At 44.8% G+C, this 19,514-nt stretch overlaps 1 protein-coding gene across 6 annotated transcripts in view; it reads right to left on the bottom strand.

Annotated features, from left to right (window-relative positions):
* The window catches only part of dock10 (dedicator of cytokinesis 10), a 63,739-nt gene that overhangs the window by 30,599 nt on the left and 13,626 nt on the right, over positions 1-19,514 (bottom strand). For 3 of the 6 annotated variants that reach the window (XM_030107839.1, XM_030107835.1, XM_030107836.1), the window contains exons 1-4: positions 13,944-14,358; positions 6,027-6,146; positions 4,145-4,234; positions 826-908 (exon numbers count right to left, since the gene is read on the bottom strand). In XM_030107839.1, the coding sequence (XP_029963699.1) occupies positions 826-908; positions 4,145-4,234; positions 6,027-6,146; positions 13,944-14,102 (452 nt within the window). In that variant the 5' untranslated portion in view covers positions 14,103-14,358. Of the gene's footprint in view, positions 1-825; positions 909-4,144; positions 4,235-6,026; positions 6,147-8,599; positions 8,806-13,943; positions 14,359-19,514 lie in introns of those variants that run through there. The other 3 variants (XM_030107834.1, XM_030107838.1, XM_030107837.1) reach the window with 3 other exon arrangements.

Here is a 19,514-nt window from a genome sequence, read left to right as displayed (position 1 = left end):
AGACTAAATTGCCTAAACCAAGTCGGTCTGCTGTGTGTTTGTGTTTTCATCCTGGTTCTGCCACATTAATGTCAAAAATGTGCACTAAGTGAGTGTTTCTGACCATTTTAAGGTGTTTTTTTTCAGTACCGCTGTGTGTTTTGGACTGGCATCTTTCTGAGGGACTAGTATCTTTCTCTTCAACACTAGAGCAGTGAAACTGACTGAAAGGTAGCTGCTCGGCAAGGCACAAAATATGGATGTAAAAAAAGATGAAAACCTTTCACAACATTATGGACACACAGTGTGATATATGAAATAGCGACCCTGAAGGCTAGATCACCAAAAACTGTCCATCAATGCTTTTACATAAGTGATTTGACTTCTCAACAAAGATTGTTTGCATTTCTTTGAGGCCTCCATGAAGTGAAAACTCTTTATTGTACTTTCACAGTTTTAATCTTGAGTCTCGTCATTCTCTTTATTTCATCACTTGTACCAAGTAAATGCCCAGGAGAGGAATTCCATAGGACAAAGGTCCAATGCTTGTCCAAAATACAAATGTTTAAAGACTCATCTGATGGTCATGCTGCTCGTCTTTTATCAGTAAGGTGCTGCATCTTTGTATTGAAGAGTCTGTTTTCACACTTCTACAGCAGCACCGCCTTCGGTGTGAGTTCTCTGACATTAACATTTAGGTCTCTCTAAAACTGTCAACCGAATAAGAGAGATGACAACCACAACTGTGGCATCTCAGATTAGATCAGACCTCGATCATGAGAAAAAAAAACCAAAAAAACCAAGGTGTGTGAAAAGCTCAAGTCGGCGGCGTCGTGAGTGTTTTACCTCGGCAGCAGACGGTAGTCTCCAGCATAGTCATCATACTTGAACTGGACCACATTTAGCTCCGAGTTATAATACTTGCAAGCCTGGGAGAGAGGAAGATTAGTTTTAAATATTAACGTGCTAAAATGAGGGTCTGAAACGTCTGCAGACAATGAAAGGAAGCTTCAGAGAACGTGCAAGTCTGAGGCCGGGCTGCTAATGTGCAGGCTGGGATTCATCATCAGATTACTTAAATAATAAAACTGAATTAAGACTCTGTCCCCAGGGGGTCTATAAATAAGGATATCTTTACATATCTGAAGATCACATGTCTGGCTGAAGCAGTGCTCTCAAACAGCAGACAGCAGGATACTTTCACATCCTGCCTGCTGGTGAAAACGTCAGCTCATAACGTTCTCAGAGTTATTAAAACAGATGTTGACAATGTCAGAACTTGTAAACAGCCAGAGAATATTGTCAACCGTAAACAGGACGTCTCACACATGCTTCCAGATAGAGTCTGGCAGGCGTACCCGTCTCTGGGGAGCTTTGCCACCACCCTCTGAGGAGACATTACCTCCGACCTGAACCCTTCTGTTTGTGGCTGCTTGAAGTGAAGTGAACTGACGTGGACGCACGTGGCTTATTTTAGGCGTTTGATAAACTACTGTATTGACGTCGGGGGGGGGGGGGGGGGGGGGCCGCGTATTGAGATCAACCTCAACTGACAAACCTTTTTTTTTTTTTCTTTTTCCCTTGTCCTGTTCGGTAGCTGGGGCGTGCAATATTGTATGATTGTAGCCTTTTACTATCCGAACAGATTTAATATTAGCAGCAGGAGGAGACTGAGTCTCCTCCTGCTGCTGCCTTTATTTAAAGCTGGCATCCGGCATGGCTACCGGACAGGACCGGGACGGAAACGCTCAGAGAGCAGGGACAGAAAGAGAGAAAGATAAAGAGAGGGAGAACGGAGGGGGGGGGGGGGGGGGGGGGGGCGGCACAACCTATGTACAAAGTCACAATACAAAACAGTGTTGTCGACGCACCACACGCAACCTAGAACAATCCCAAACCCCCAATCTAGACAACACCAAAACAGAGCCGACAACCAACACAGAAAATTACAGAACCATACATACATTTTTTTTTTTTTTTTTTTTCCCCCCTTTTTTTCCAAACCATATTAGTGAACAGACCAGGCCACAAAAATAAAAGGAGGTGTAGGGGAGGAGGGAAATGCAAGGACACCACAAACCGTATTTTTTTTTTTTTTTTTTTTTGAATATAGCTAGTCGTAACTAGTAGTAAACTAGGGGCGTGCATCAAGAGAGGTCTGCTACAGATCACCATTAGTCTAACCACCACAAGAAGACAAGGTAACCCAGTATGTAAAGAGTGATTAAAGATCAACGTGATCATGTGAATATGATGGTGACAGTGATGGTGATAGTGATCATGCATATATGACCTCTGACCTCTGAGAAGGCCAGAAGCAGGCCAGAGAGGCCCTCAGAGCCCAGACAGCCGGCGGACATCACAGAGCCCGGATCCAAGCCGCCCCCCCAGGCAGACGCCCACGCTCCAGTCCAGAAACGGGGCAGAGGAAAGCCCCGGCCGGGGACCCCGGCAGTCCCGGGGCCCGGGCCCCGCGGAGCCATGACCGGCAGGAGCCGGTCCACCCCGGGCGCCGGACGCCCGGGGCGGGCAGGGCCGAGAGCCCAAGGCCCAAGAGCCCAGGAGCCAACCCCCCACCCAGGCAAAGGGCTATGACCCACCCGGGAGAACCAGCCCACACGGGCGGCTACCCACCCCGGGCCAGTACACCCCCCAGCGCTCCGGCCACGCACCCCGAGATCCAGGGCATCACCCCCCCCCACCCCCCCCACCCCCCCCCCACCCCCCCCCCCCCCCCCAACCCACCCCACCCCACCCCGCCCCCCCACCCCACGACCCCCACCCGGAACCCACCCCCCCGCCCGTCCCCCACCCGGCCCACCCCTCCCACCCCCTGTCCTCTCCCGCCTCACTCCCCCCCGCCCCAACCCAACACTCATACCCACTCACTCATACTGACACACACACATGCACACACGCACACACACAACCACTCATCCCTAAACCAAACGCACACACACACACACACTCACATTCCAACACACTCACACCCTCTCACGCACACGCACACGCTAACAAGCACGCGCACGCACACGCACATACACACACACACACACACACACACACACACACACACACACAGACACACAGACACACAGACACACGCACACACGCACACACGCACACACACACACACACACACACACACACAGTCCATCCTACCCCAAACACACTCACATTCCCGCGTCATCCAACTGTCACATCCTGTGGGAGACACCCCCGGAAGGCAAGGGAACACCGAACCCCACATCCAGAACCCCCCGCCACCCACAACTGCCGCCCCCCCCCCCCCACCCCCCCGCCGCAGACAGGTATGCACCCCCCTGAGCCAGCAGCCCCCCAAACCACAGCCGCTCCAAACCCCCGGCCTGTGGGGAAAACAACAGCCCCCCCCGCCCCACCCCCCACCAGAAGGAACCTGGAAACGGGGGCGCAGAAGACCCCATTGCCCTCCCTCCCCCCCCTCCGTCTCTTGGGTGTTGATGGGAGTATATGTTGTTTGCGATTAAAATTTGAGGGTCAGTAACCACACCGTGCCGTGAGTGAGGCCAAACGAGCAGTCTCATCCACCTGAACAGCCCCACCCCCGACACAGCGCGCCAAGACCCCCCGATGTGTGTGTTTGTATGTATTTGGTCGTGTTAGATGACTAAGTGCAATTAAGACTGAGAGGCGAGCCACTGAAGGGTGCAGTGATTGGGGCCACTTAGATGGCCCCCTCCACCACACCCAACTTGATAAGCCCGCCTCCCAAAGCCCTACGTGTGTGTGCATGAGAGCGGGGGGGGGGAGGGGGGTCCGGGGATGCCGCAGCACCCCCGTCACCCAGGAGCCCCCCGATGAAGGACAGGGCCAGGAGCGCCACCCCCCCCCCCCAGGACCAGGGCGGACAGCGACCATGGCCAGAGAACCACCGACCCAAGAAGCACACACCCATCATGCATCAGGAGGAGTGAAGGTGAGGACAGACAGTCAACTGACAAACCTAACCATTGAAAACCGAAACCTTTTCACCAGTTGTACTTAAGTCCTGTGCAGAGTATTTGTGTCACACACACAGACACACACACAGACACACACACACACACACACACACACACACACACACACACACACACACACACACACACACACACACACACACACACACACACACACACAATACCTGTCTGACCAGCAGACATTCCGCCTGTAGCTCTGCCCCTTCAGGAACTGTTGACTTGAGAGTCCTTCTCTCCTGAGGCACCACAGACACCTGGAGGAATAGTAGAAAAAAAAATGTCAGAACACAACTTTGATTTATTCTAAGTTGGCTAAATGATTGTCTTGCTGGTAGTGAACAACAAATTATTAGTCAGTTGAATCATTTGACCTCTTGGGGCTGTTTACCTGCCGTGCAGAACCTCGCTATTAATAAGGGCAAACAGCAAACAGCAGCCTCCTTCCTCAAAAGTTGTGTGACAGTAGACTACAATTTTAAAACAGCTCTTTGGGAATTTGGAGAAATTTCCTCCAGTGAAAGCAGGTTTTATATGGAAAACAAGGTAACCCGTAGGCTGAAGCGTGCAAGTTAATAACTAGAAACAAGCCTGGTTCCAGTATGTACAGTACCTTCTTCTCATCAGCCAGTAAAAGGAAGAAACTTTAAGTTTCAACCACAGCCAGACAAAGCTAACGGCCTCGCAGCAGACTCAGCTCTATAATGGTTTCTTGCTTTAATGTTAATATCTCATTTAGAACAATGGGCAGAAAGCAATTCTCTATATTAATGTCTATTCATTCGCTCCTCTTGAAATACAATGACTGCAGCAGAATACTTCCATGCAGAAACAGAATAGGAACAAGCTCTCTTATGAGCTGACAGGCTTTGATTTACACATAATCCAATCAGTTCACCAGAGCACTGAGTTCACTCACCCATTGGCAAAGAGGGGATCTAGTAAATAGCTTTTGTGCATAAGTGCTACTCTGCCAAACCACTTTTACTTACAATTATGGAAACTGACTGAAGGCTGCAGAGATGAAGGGAGTCGGAGGCGACTGTTTTCCAGCCAGACAGAACTGTGAAACGGCAGTAATGCACCAAAGCTACAGCTCAGGGGTCCACAGGCAAACGAAGCCCCTCGCCACAAGGAGCCAATTAGGCCATTTTAATGTACAGGGGATCCGCGCATCTGCAGCAGCGCATTAGCACTCTAATGAAGGCGCTAATGAACAAAGAGCTAAAGAGAGCCAAGCAGAATAAATCACCGGCCGTAATGAAAAGACCGTAATGCTCGACATGCGTTATTAGTGTGAACAAATGTGTCACGCTGAGTGGCACATATTGCCTTTTAAGCATCGGTAGATCACTGCCAAATTAAAAAGCGACTTTTCGGTACCGTTACTGTAAATCAATGCTTAAAATAAAAAGTCTGAATTGAATTCACATTGCCATGCGGGGTTTATAATGACGCCATTTTATTCAGATTAGTTCTCAGTTCTTGCGAGCGCTCCAGCTGGAATTCTAATTGATACAGTAAGGAAACTTGGAGCTGTTGGCGACGTAAACCACCTACATGTGCAGCTGACTGCTGAGGACGTATTTGTTTAGATCTGTTCAATTATTCCCTGTCAGCAGGTTTACTGGCCTGAAAGAAAAAGTCAGCCAGAGGAGTTTTCCTGCCTTTGAAAAAGACAGTAAAAAGGCCAAATCAACTAAATCTGAAGTCACAAATCAGTTCTTTGATTATTGCCCATTATTTAGCAGCCATCTCAGTCTATCATGTATTTTTAAGGCTATTAGTTTTTCTTGATGTAAATCGAATAACTTTACTGTTGGTTCAAAACACACTGAAGACACTAAGATATTACGTAGAGAACTTTTTTTAAGGGAAGTAACAATCACACCTGTTGATGTCATCTTCCCATTGACTGATAATGGTTAAAGAAACAAATAAAAAATAACCAAATGTGGGGAAATCTACACTAAACAATAAAATGAAAACGCTGCATCGGAATGCAGTAATTTTGTTGAGTTTGCATAAAACATGGAAAGAAACACTTACTGTAAAATCATTGTCAGGAAATAAAAGCAGGTCTCGAAGAGGGTCTTCCTTCAGCTCATCCCCCAGTTCAGAGATGACCGCTTCATAGTCCAGAGGATCGATCAGTTTAGGCTTCTCTTGCTGCAAAGCAAAGACAGGCATTTGATCAGCAATTTAATCTTGGTGTATCAATCAATCAATCAATCAATCAATTTATTTTTGTATAGCCCAGTATCACAACAACAGTTGCCTCAGAGGGCTTCAAGATGTTACATTGGTCGGTAAAGTAAAAACAGTGAATAAGCATAATGGTAATATGTCAATATTTACAGTAACGAGACAGAACGAAGCAACCACCGCCTTCGACCCTCACATCCGGCAAGAAAAAACTCCAAAAACCCAGTGGGAAAAGAAGAAATCTTGGGGAGAACCACAGTATGGAGGGATCCCTCTCCCAGGGACGGACAGCTTTGGCAACAGCTAGCATGAGACAATAAGAAGTAAAGCCTAGGACAATGTACATCACACTTTACCACAGTTTTACGGTTTACCACAGTAAGCCAAAATATCATATAATATTATATAATATGATGCAATATAACTTGATGTGATGGAGTATGTTGCAAACAAATCTTAAATATGAAAAAAATGGACAAGCCCACAAAACTTCCTGTGTGCCTAAATAAAGCTGGTGAGGAAGTAACATCATAGCTGAAGTGAGGTTTTGACACGCCCCACAGTACAATATACCAACAGCAAAATCACCCGAAAGGTGCTTTTACTGAATAATGTGGGGTTTTCTCTTTTTAAAAGACAGTGTCACATGCATTAACCAAATGAAAGTCCCTAACATTTCTTGACTTGACAGGAAAACAGGCCTTAAACGAGTCCAGCCACGAAAGTTCGGTTTTCACACAGCGCTTCAAACTACAATTACTAAAAACCACAGCTTGTAAAAGAGAAACGAACATCACACCAGGCATGTCTTCATTGCAGTCCAACTTTCTCTTTTCACAGAGAAAATGACTAAATTGCTGCAGTGAGCAATTTAGTAACCGGTCTTTGACTCAAAGAACAACATGCTAAACGTCTTATATAAGAACTGGATAAAGGACTGAGGTCTGCTACTTCGTCAGTCACAGAAGACCAACAAAAGCAGCGACAGCAGCAAGAGCAAGAGCTGGATGTGGTCAGGAGAGCAGAGGAAGCAGATGATGGCTGGTTTGGTTCACACGCAGAGTGCAGCCCGTTGCTTTTACCGACCACAGCCTGAGAGCGAGAACAGACCCCGTGGCCCACAGCCAGCACGGGGGGGGAGGAGCACAGGGGGGGAGACGGTCAAGAATGTAACTCAACACAAGGTGATCCATGCTTCATGACGACCCTCAGTGCTGCTGCTGCCACCCAGAACGCACAGCATTAATACTGACTCCAGTGCAGCACTAAAAGTCAGCAGGTTTTATACTTCCTGAAGCAGAGTTTTGAGTTAGTGCCTCAGTGGAGTTCTCTATTCACCATTTTAATTTTATTTTTCACCTTGCTTCTGATTAAGTAGACCCTCACACACATCTTTCACAAAGACTGTCGACATTTATTCACACACAGGAGGCTGCTACTCCAGAACGACTACAAAATCACCATCATGCGTATGAACACTGGCAAATTGGATACACTGGTGTGAAAGATAGAAAGATAAGCTAGTTTGTTGACATGTGTCATGTAAAATTTGCTTAGGTACACTTACTACGTTCATACTATTCAGCATGGAGATGCATGTATTTCCAACAGAATTATTCCTCTGTTCTGCTCCAGTTCTGGCAGCCGGGGTATATTATAGTGTCTCTGTAAATCAATGACTCCTTGTTTCAATCACAAGCACTACCAAATAAAATTCCATAAACATAATAACTTCAGCTCCTACAGTGCGAGACTCCAGGTTTTCTATCCAATACTGATTTATCCAACGGTGGAGAGAGGTAAACAATACAAGCTGATGTTTGACAGATACCCTGTTACAAACTGGACAGGACAGCAGTACAACAATAAAATTAAGTACAGGACAAATACATGTGATGCTAGAATCATGTAATCAAAAAAATCAGCAAGCATTCTTTAAAAAAGCCACTTTTTTCAGAACGTGAAGAGGTCAGACAAATTACACAACAAGAGAAGTGGATGAAGTTTTAATGCGAGTGGTGACTCTGCTGTCACCCATGTGACATGGTCAGAGTATCTGTTTGAACGGAAACTCTGACTCCACTCTCCCAAAATGGCATCTGTCAGTTACTGTGATGTGTGATCTGCTCAGTGGAGCATTATACTCTTATCATTGTGCTCTCTCTGTACTTAGCTCTTCCCATCAGGGCCGTAATCAATATGCTGATAAAACCAAGTCTTTAAAGAAGAGGAAACACAGGGCCCATTAATTATCATAAACTTTTCAAAGGAGTTCAGATTAAACTTTAATCTATTAATAATAAATGAGCATAAATACCATTAAAGACTATAACTGACAGTAAACATGAGTCATCGATTATAAATCATGACTTTAATAAAAAACTACCGGAGGAAGACAAAAACAAACAGATACATACAATACTCAGCCGGTTGAAGTCCGATCGCACTCGCTTGCCCTTATTTTTCTTCCTGAAGGTGATTTTACTCCTGAAGCTCATTGCCATAAAGATGTAGTGTCATAATCACCCAAAAGACAAAAAGTTAAATCCGAACTCTACGAGAGGCATGTGCACTTTCAAAAGCAGAACTAAGGCTGAATAGGTTTGTGTCTGCACACGTGAATGAAGAGGAAGCTGACGTTTGATGTCCCCTAAACGCACACGCACACGCACGCGCGCACACACTCAAAACCACAAGTGCACATATACAAAATCCCCTGCAAATAAGAATTCTCTCCACCGCGTTCACCAGTCTGTGTTCATTCGAATGGTAGTTGCGGCAGTTCAGACAGTCAATCTGAGGTTACAGCACACAGAAAACCTTACAGTTTAACTGCATAACGCACAATGATAGTCAAGTCTGTAGCCCTCAGGTGCTATACACCGATATGAATGTCAACCGATGCCTGTTGGATTCTGCTTATAGGTGAATATACACATAAAACATAAATACATTATAATATATCAGACTGAAACAAAATATAGAAACGCCAGCTATACAGGTAGATTATGTAATAGTCAAAATACAGATCAAGTTCTATATTTGTTTATCTGAAAATACTTGCATGCAGAGCAGCCTCACTTCCCCACATTAGCAGAACAGAGATCTGCACAAGAGGAAACAACTTCTGAGTATACATAAAGCCAGTACCTTTTGTTGAACTTATTTCATAAGAGATCACAAACCTAAACTCAATAATTCATCGTTCCCAGAGTGCTTTTAAGATTCTTAAAGCACTGCCCTTCAGAACAAACAACCTGAAGCAATTAAAGAATGAACCACAATTTCCTCCTTTGAAAGACGCATGAATACATGTCTTAACTTTTATATATGGTCGATGACACTGTTGTTTCAGAGCCGTTCTGTCTGACCTGTTAATGCTTTGTGGTTGTTTTGGAAATCTGCCTCCTGTATTCCAGCTGCTTTTTATACAGGACAACTATGGCAGACGCAGACCAAATAAAATATAAACTAACCGGATTGTATCATTTAGACTTGATGCCAGAAGACAAGAGGTCTTGAGAGAAAAACAGCAGAAAGACATGGTTATTAGGTCAGTTGTTCACAAAATGATTTTGATGGAGTCGCCTCATATCGAATCTAAGAAAGACTGCGAACGCCCTCTGACCTCTGATTCTCCAAAACATTACACTGAAACCAAACCCTGACAGACTCGCCCACTTTCATGAATATGTGAAATAAAAAAAACAAAAAACAAGGCAATTTCTTAGGTCTGCACCAAGTCTTAAGTCAATTTGGTAAATTCTTTTGAGGTACAGTGAAATATCTCATTACTGTACAACCAGGCTTACGACAGGTAAAAGTCAGTGACAGCTGAAGTTCGTCTTGTAGTAGAAATCACACAACTGTGATTCTCAAATGCAGGAATCGAATTATCTGAAACTGTGAACTTTGGAAACAACAACTAAGTCCCAGAAAAATGCACCTGGACTGCAATACTTTTAAATGAAGCATTAGTCTGCTGCATGCTTTCCTTTTCCTGTAACATTTAATGATGTGAGACGGTGAATCAGAACTGCACTTTCTGCCATGCACGCCTTTAGGTCCATTTCATGTCTGCTGCAGCGAGCGCCAGCAGTTGCACCCAAATCCTCTCCCTTCACTCCCTCCCACCCGCCATCCTTCTTCTCTTCTTCACCAGCTGCCTCAATCCCTCCATCCCACCCCGCCGCTCCCTCATCTCATCAAACATCCCGAGCAGCACACTCCTTTCCGTTTTCCTTTGATTCTATCTCCGTCTCTTCCCCTTGTTCTCACCTGTTTAACATCCCTTTTAACATTTCTCTTTCAGTTCCCCGAGCTCTCCCTTCCTTTTTCCTGGCAGGGGTGAGGAAGCGTGGGTGTTAGCGTTGGTAGACTACAGTTGTAGAGGGCAGGAATAGATGGGGAGGGTAAGAAGACGGAGAAGAGGCAGATCTCTAGAGCTTTTAAAGAGAGGGGCAGTCCCTCCCTTGTTGGCAGCGGCGAGTTTCTTGGACACAACAGCAGGAAAAATCTGGCAGTCAGGGGAAATCATTTTCAAAACAGTTGTTCCTTCTAATTTCTGAGGAGAAACAGTGATGAAAACCTGATGTTGACAAATTATCATGATGAAATAAGCTTTAGTGAAACACAATAAGGTTACGATTTCCAGCAATTGCTGGATATATTAAAAAAATGCACTACAATTGCAGATTAAAGTTGCAATGAGGTTCAAGCTCTGTAAGGAAGGTGTCTTCTATCTACTTTGATAAGTTGTTCTATATTTTTCTTTTTTAAAAAGACAACAAATGAATGACGGGAACTTCATGAAACTAACTGAAGGCGAAGACAGAGATCAAGATTTCATGGCTTTCCACTGACCACAAGCTGGCCTGCGTCGTGTTTAAAGGCGTATCGTCCTGTTGAAGGGGAAAATGTGATGAAAAGTGTGAGAAACGCAGAGAGTGAGAAAGTGTGGAGAAGTAAAATGGACTGATTAAGGGTGAGATAGGAAGACAGACAGGGAGAGAGCGGGTGGACAGAGACAGCTGCTGAGACAGCAAAGAGGAGCAGAAACCAGACAGAAGCCATCTGCTTCACATCAATGGAGAAACGCAGCATCGAGTCAGAAACACACTGCAGCCGATGGGGGCTGATACTCCTGTTAGACCTCATTCCTCTGATGGAAAACAGAGTTTGCTACCTCTTTAGGGCCGATTGGACATGTTGAGTTGGTGGTCCAGTTAAAATTTTTTCTGGTGATACTTCTTCCAAAAGACACAAAAGTTTGTCATGAGTAGATTAACACCGGCTGATGAAAGAGACGTCGTCCACCTCCGGATGACATTTCTAATGAAAACGGGAGAATCCAACCGAAACAGGTCAGGATATGTTGAAAAAAAGAGAAAACTCGTACTTATAAACAAACTGAAGGCATAATGGACCTCAGTGAACTAAGAGCATTAAGTGCTGAAATATGGTCCAGAGACTACAGTGGTTTCACAAGAAAGAAGCAGAAACATATTTAGCCATAGGTGAACAATGCAAATTTTACATTTACTGAACAAGTCGGTCTGCCTACTGTAATGCCCTGCTTTCTCTCACCTTAAGCAAAGAGCTCAGCTGCTCGTGTGTTGATAAGGACCGGGAGGCAGGATTACATTACATCGGTTTTCAAGGCATTACATTGGCTCCCTGTGTTTTTTCAGGATCAATTTTACAGATTTACTTTCATCAAACCCTCAGGTCCTTTGGCACCGGCTCTTTAATCATCATTCCAATACAAGAACCTGAGGTGAGGCTGCTTTTCAGCACTATGTACTGTGTGGGTATCGCTCTGTTTTATTTTGTTTTCACCATGTAAAGCACTTTGTGCTGCATTTAATTGTTCTAAAAGTGCTGTATAAATATAGCTTGATTGACTGATTGATTGCAAAGGCTAATAACATTTGCAGCATCAGAAACGGCAGTTCAAAACAGCTTCAGTGAATGATTTTGGAGACATTTTTTTCTTAAGAGCAACTTGGAAAAACACACTCTTCACACTGGAACTCCTGTATACGATGACACCGGGTCAGTCTCATTCACATCTTCAAAACAAGACTTCATGGAGTTCACTAAAGCTTCATTAATCCTTTGTGTGTTTCCATTAAGCAGGTGGCATGAGATTATTTTTTTCATTGGTCTTTCTGATATCAAACTACCTCACTCTCTCTAAACGTCTGATGCAATCACACATAAGAAAACCTTTACTCGAAGCAGCCATAGCAAATCTGGATCAGGCTTTTTGTTTTAATGGATCACACATGGGTTCACGATATACAAGCACCAAACCTGCAGAAACCAGAGCTGCAGACATTATTATGACCTTTAAGCTGTAAATGTTTCAGTGAGATTTAGACTCTGGCAAAGTTGTAGGCAGTGATGCATCTTTCACTGTGACATGAGTGCACCGCATGCAAAAAAGACATTACTGCATTACTTTCGAGCACTGCTTGGCCTCAATAAAAGTGTCAACGTAGGTATTGCAACATCGTCTGTAGGTAGCCACGATACTGCAGTGTGAGCATTTGTGACGACCATTCTGAAAACAGGCACCAAAAGACACAGAAAGAAAAAAGAAACGAAGAGGCGACTGCACAGACCGCGCCACTGCCAAAACTCCAACATTTTTCCACTGGGCTTATGGAAACCAGGACTTTTCTGGGAAGATAACTGAGGCCAAGACTCCTCGATACAGACACCAAACAGATGTCCAACGTCCTGAACATAAAAGTCGGTAAGAAGAAACACTTAGATGGAATTCATTCATGAGTTCCTTCACTCAGTTATTCAGTTTTATATGCATTCATTCATTCACTTCGCCAAACAGCTCTCATCCACCAAATTAATGATGGTTCTGTTTAACAAGCTATTTTTATCATGTTCTCTGTCAGCCATATGCAGAGAAAGCAGACTTTTTCCCACAGAAAGTAGATTCCTCATGTCTGACCCCACCATCCCCCTCGACTCTCCTCCTTTCATTTCCGTCCCTCTGCTTCTCAGCTGTCAGAGGAAACAACCAGGCCCCAATCACCGATCATGTATCAACCTCAGCAGCATGGGATTAAAGAGTAGACGGCTGCAGATAGAGAGTTAAAACTTGAGAGAAAATGAAGAAAGACAGGAATTACACTCAGTCAAAGTTAATGAAAAACTCACTTGAAACATGCATCTTGCATAAAAACATTCAAACATGTACCCATGCATCTTCTACGCTACTTCATCCAACCTCCAGCTGCAGGAGGCTGCAGCCGCTGATCACAGGGGTGAAGGCAGGACGCATGTCAACAGTAGATCACATGGCTGTCAAAGACAGAGAGTCTCACAATCTCATTCAAATCTACAAGTAATTTGGAGTCATTAATCAACCTCAAACAACAATCTTTGGACTGTTGGGGGGGAAATGGAGAAAAACAGAAGGCTGACCTGTTCGGTTGAGTGTATTAAACACTACATCACATAAAAACACAACACATATCTAGCTGATGGTAAATGGTAATGGTAATGGTAAATGGTCTACACTTATATAGCGCTTTTACACTGCATTGACAGAGCCCAAAGCTGATAAAGCAAGAGTCTGTTTCATATGATGTGAATCATCTTCAAGACCTGGATGACTGAGCATCTTCACAAGACACACACCTGTAAATATGATGGCTAAGCACACCGACATACAACTGCTACCTGCCCACACATGCGTTCAGAGGGTAACGGGGACTTTCAGGTCGAGCCGGTTACCATGACAATGATGGTCAGAGGTGAGGCGGTGGAGGTGTAACCCTCTAGGGTGGGTGTGGCGGCATCCAGCGACATCTGGTCCTGTCGTGAACACATGTGGCCGCAGTCGGCTCCGCCCACCGAGCGCAGCAGCAGGACCACGCTGGCCGAGCAACCCATAATCCACTGCTGCCAGAGACTCCCAGTCCAGCTCGGTCTCGTCCGGCAGTGTGAAGCGTCACCTGAGCTCAGGTTCCCGGTCTGGTGTGGTGACACAGTGGAGTTGAGCCCCTCTGGTCCAGCCAGTGGCGCTGCGCTCTGTTGAAGCCGAGTGTGAGAACTAAGGCTCCATCCTGCTGCCCCTGTCCTGGATTTACCTCCAGCCTCACTTCCAGCAGTCCCGCTTCACACGCTCTGCACAACCGCTCTGCTCCAGTCTGCAGCCCCTAATGTTGCTTTTGCTGAGCTCACACACTGGCAGCCTTACATCTCTCTCTCCCTCTCTCTCATTCCCTCTCTCTTCCTCCAGCACACACAAACACACACACACACACACACACACACACACACACACACACACACACACACACTGACTGCAGCTGTGCATGGTTCAGCCCAGCCCAGCTCAGTCAGCAAATAGCAGCCTCCAAAAGTGATCAGCTGACCAGAACCAGCTGCTACACACACACACACACAGAGTAGAGCAGACGCACACAGACATGCATCATTTCTGAAGTCCAATCTGCTTCTCTTGCTGTCTCTTTCTGCATTTGTCTCCCAATGCCGGTCGTGTTTGCGCTGCTGCGGTTTACACAGCCTAAAGTGCTCTCATGCATTCTGGCTGATTGGATAAAATAAACTGTTGCTGAATGCAGTGATTGCAGTGTGTGTGTGTGTGCCGCTGCAGTAAATTAACGGAGGCTGGCAGAGTGTGACGCTGTCGGGAGAGTGTCGGGGAGTAGTGAGAGAGGGGTTATCGCTCAGAGGTGGATGGAAAGTGGCGAGTGGGTGGCTGCTTCACTGATGAAGCACAGATTGCAGAGTTTTTACAACTGGAGAGGCAACATGTGAAATTCGACTTTTCCAGGTGCGGAACTTCAACAAGCAGCAGAACATCGACAGAAAAAAAAAAATCCTTGAATAAAATCCCGTGACAACACTTCTGATGTCTGTGATGAAGCTAATTTTTCTCATGTCACTGAGACATGTGGCTATATTTTATTTTTCACGTTTCATTTTCACTGTGTGTGGCTGAAATTGCCCTCTAAGAACAAAATGGTTTTCATATGTTTTGCAGCAATTCAGAAATCCTCTTAGAATAAAACGGCTTTATTTTCCTTGCCAGTTGTACTTGTTGAACTGACGGAAAATCAAAATATAGGTCTTAGAGACACAGTGTTACTCAGAGGGCAAATTATGACAAATCCAGATGTTTCGGAAAGGAGGGCTCAATGTTCCATGCCAGTTTAAGGAAGTAATGATGAGAAAAATGGAAGAAAGGAAGTTTAAAACTGATACTAATGCACATTATATAAAATGACAAGAGAAACACTATAATTAAGGAAACAGAATGATGATTCGATTAGCAGAAAAACAGAGATTAGGCAATAATAATAACGTGACGCTAAATGAAATGCTCAAACAGAATTTTCACCCTTATTTTAGTTTGGGGTCACAAACAGCCGAAGTTCTCTGTGTGCTCAGAAAAAATGGTGAATGAAAAAACACCCACAATTTTCCAATTTTAGGGCAAATAAGTACAAGTGCATTCAGAAAATGTTCACAGTTAATAACCTCTTGACATAACTTCATACAAACCAACTGGAAATTTCCAAAGAAAACTAAATGCATTTGAAATTCTCTCTGGCAGACTGTTAGTCAATAGCCTTGGTTGCATGACTGTTTTACATTTATAGTTCGGTTTTCATGTGAATGCTAATTCAATAGCAATAAGTCGTCACTGCGCCGTTGCTTTTATCTTCAGTTGTGGGTCTCTGACGTTACGATTAGCAGCTACCACATACTGTGTGTTTTTTATCCTGTATTATGCAAAAATATTATTTTCTAATTCAGTCTTTACAATTTTCAAATACTGATTGGCCACTTAATTAGATATAACTGTTAAAATGCCTCCTTGAGTATTGTTCCTGACCATGTCTGTGCCTTTCTGACCACAGTCTATCACCCTCTGACAGTTAACAAAATACCAACTGGTCTCAAAAAGCCTCCACAGTCAAAAGAGTTCAGTTGAAAACGAGCAACCTTGTGATGTAGGATGCTGCAGCCAAAATGTTAGCCCCTTGTTGAATCAATGCCACCAGGAATTGCGCACAGGGTAAGTAGAAACAACAAATTGAGACTGCTGTGTATATATAAAGCTGATATACAACAGAGATCAGTTTACATGTCCCCTAATGGGAAATAACATTGCGGCGCTACGGCCATCAATAGATCTACAGTAAAGAGGCATAATGCATGGGCCCAGACATTTGCACACTCTTGGATCCCTGCAGAGTAGGAGGTAACCATGGCGATGTTGTTAGGTCATGATTAAGGTCATTAGTGTCTGTGTCAGTGTGGCAGAAAGCCACACCCACCGCCCACATCAGTGCTCATTATTGTAATGTCTTACATCGCTAAATATAAACAGCACAACTCACACAAACGAGCAGCGAAGATACACAAAGAGTGTGCACATGTGGAATTGTAGTTCCTCTCCCACACAGTGTACAAATACTGACATGAGAGGGAGATGACAGTGCATGCGTGCGTCGCAGCATTCCACGTGGAGAGAGAGAAACATTAACCGCACCCACCATCGCCAGCACCCCCCCCTCGCTTCCAAATTCACTGCCTCTCACTGAAGGCTCTTCAGTGCAACATGCCTTATAGCAGAAGCTCTTCCACACAGAAACCACAGAGATGGGCTTTGTTTTCACGCCAGGCCTCCACAATGGTCCTGTCATGCAAATATGCCCACACAAACATGCTCCGAAGTCCCCAGTGGAATCCTCATGTTACACAGCTATCTGGATATCGGTGCTCGCATTCACTGCACCTGCATTCACACCGTTTCCAAACACAGGCCTAATTATACTGGCTAGGGTGAGCTTTATTTTTTTTAACTTCATTCACGTATTTAATAATAAATGCATTGAACTTTTGCTTTACAAGATTCTGGGAACACATTCTCTGATATTACCACCGGTCCTGCATTCACCCAGAGCATTATGACCACACTGCTCGTGGGCGATCGACCTGCTCGGACAGAAGAAAACACTGAAGTAAAACACTCTATTTAAGGTGCGCCCTTTGTTTGAAATGGAAGTGAGAGTATGCCTGGGAACATGTGTGTTTGAATATGCTGGCTGGTCTTGTGTGTGACCGGGGTTAAGCTGTGTGTAAGTCCGAACCTCTGTAAAAGATGAGATCATCGGGGTGTATGGGGCAGTGCTGCCATCATTTTCAGAGTTAATGTCTTCCAGCTGTAGAGCCCCGCTCTTTGTAATCCTCTGTTCCAGACAGAACGACTTACAGCTCTAAATGTGACCATTTACATGGTTTGTACACTAGTTTTATAGGTGAATTGGATACTACGCACGCATGCAGGTTAGCAATTCAGGCAAAAGCCATACATAAGCCGTTTTACCAACTTGAAAAACTTGATCCAACATGGCCAAGTCGGAAACCACAGTCCATTAAGTGTGCTGCACACTGCCTTGTAAGCAGTTAGTTCTGCTATAGTTGGACTCCCTGTAGAGATGGAGGCTGACTCATGGCGGCGGTGTTTGATGTGGTGCAGAGTTTCGCTGGGTTTACTTGGGAAAACACTCGCCCGTTCCCATGGAGACCACAAGAGGAAGGATGCTGTCACTCAAGGGGGGGGGCCGGGCTCTCGGCAGACGAGGACTCGGCCGCTGGCGCTCGCAGAGCGCCGCGAGGGACACAAGGTCAACCTCTTTCTGGCTGCACTACTCCCGAAATTCTTCCACAGCATGGACACATGCAGTATTTCAGCCTGAAAGGCGAAGCAAGTTCAAATCCTGCACTGAGGAAGCAAGAGTTTAAGAAAAAAAATCACAAAAATGAATGAAACTATAGTAACATTTGTTTTTTAAATATTTTTACGATAACATATCAATACTGAGAGGGAAACCAGGATACATGCAAGCAAGCAAACAAGACAATACAAACAACATGAGTGATCAGAGCAGACGGAGGCACGTCGAATGCCTCCTATCACCCGTACTGATGTTATTATTGTCTCAAAGTCACCCTGATGTGTAGCTGTTGGTTAAAAAAGAAACCTCTGTGTGCGGATGCTTCACCACAGAACACCGTCGCTGTCACAAACAGGAAGAATGAGCTTGTTTTGCTTCACCTGATGGATGGCGGTATCAATCATGGTGCCAGACTGCTGTGCAGCAGGTGAAGCCAAACGCTGCTTGGAAGCTATTCTGACTGTGTTTAAATTCCTGTACCCTTTTCCTATGAAAGCCACATGAGAAATTAATAGAGTTTTGGCCTCCTACTTAAACTTCTGGAAAAGCATAGGCAGAAATCCCAGATCAGCAGCAGTGAAAGGATCCTCCAATATATATTTGATATTTGAAGAATATAACTTTGTGAACATTGTCCATTTCAAAACTTCATAATCCTACAGATAAAATGTTGTTGTGTTCTTTGTATTTGCAAAAAAACATGATCTTGAAAGCAAATAATGACTGTAACCCACAGAAAGATGATCATGCTATGAATGAAGGGTTGTGGGCGATACAGGAAGAATATGTGTAATGTCTGACATAGTTTATCTTGAGATAGCAGAGAGAGCAGAGTTCAAAGCTACAGCACACTGCCAATGCCATCTAGTGCTGACATCTCAGCACAGCACTCCGCGCCCGTGGCACTTCCTCTGAAATGAACCTCCTCCAGGAGGCGCTCCGTGGCAGAGATGCTATCGGCTCCCCTGGCAGCCGGATTGTTTAGAAAAGGAAGCTATTAAAATGTCTTAAACTGAGAACCGAAGTCCCGAGGCATGAGGGGATGTTGGGGGAGGGAACAAGTGTGGGGGAGATAAGATGAGGAATAAAGGGAGAGGGGTAGTTCTGGGGTAGAGGAGTGAAACGCCAGGGAGACCGCGGCATTGTCAACATTTTCCCTTCATCCCTCTTCAGACTAATTTCCTCTCTGAAATCAAGTGAGCCTCAACTTTATTGACTAGATATCTGTTTCATAATCTTAAAACAGTGGCAATCTCCCATTCATGTAATATTTTGAAATAATTTCAGAAGAAGAAATGGGAAAAAAAGAAATAAAGGACATAAAACTAAGTTTATGAATGCAGCTGTATTTGACTAAATGTGTCGTGACAGAACAACAAGGTAGAGGAAGAGTGTTTGAGTGCTGATTGCTGATACACACACACACACACACACACACACACACACACACACACACACACACACACACACACACACACACACACACACACACACACACACAAATCCCCAAAATCAGGGCTGTTAAACTCATTCAGGGGCCACAAACAGGATCATATGATTTAAATTGAGGCATACCAGCATAATGATAGCA

Source organism: Salarias fasciatus, chromosome 14 (genome assembly GCF_902148845.1).
Source record: "Salarias fasciatus chromosome 14, fSalaFa1.1, whole genome shotgun sequence".
NCBI classification, from domain to species: domain Eukaryota; kingdom Metazoa; phylum Chordata; class Actinopteri; order Blenniiformes; family Blenniidae; genus Salarias; species Salarias fasciatus.
Note: the sequence above shows the minus strand (reverse complement) of the source record. Positions and strands in the feature narration are given on the sequence as shown.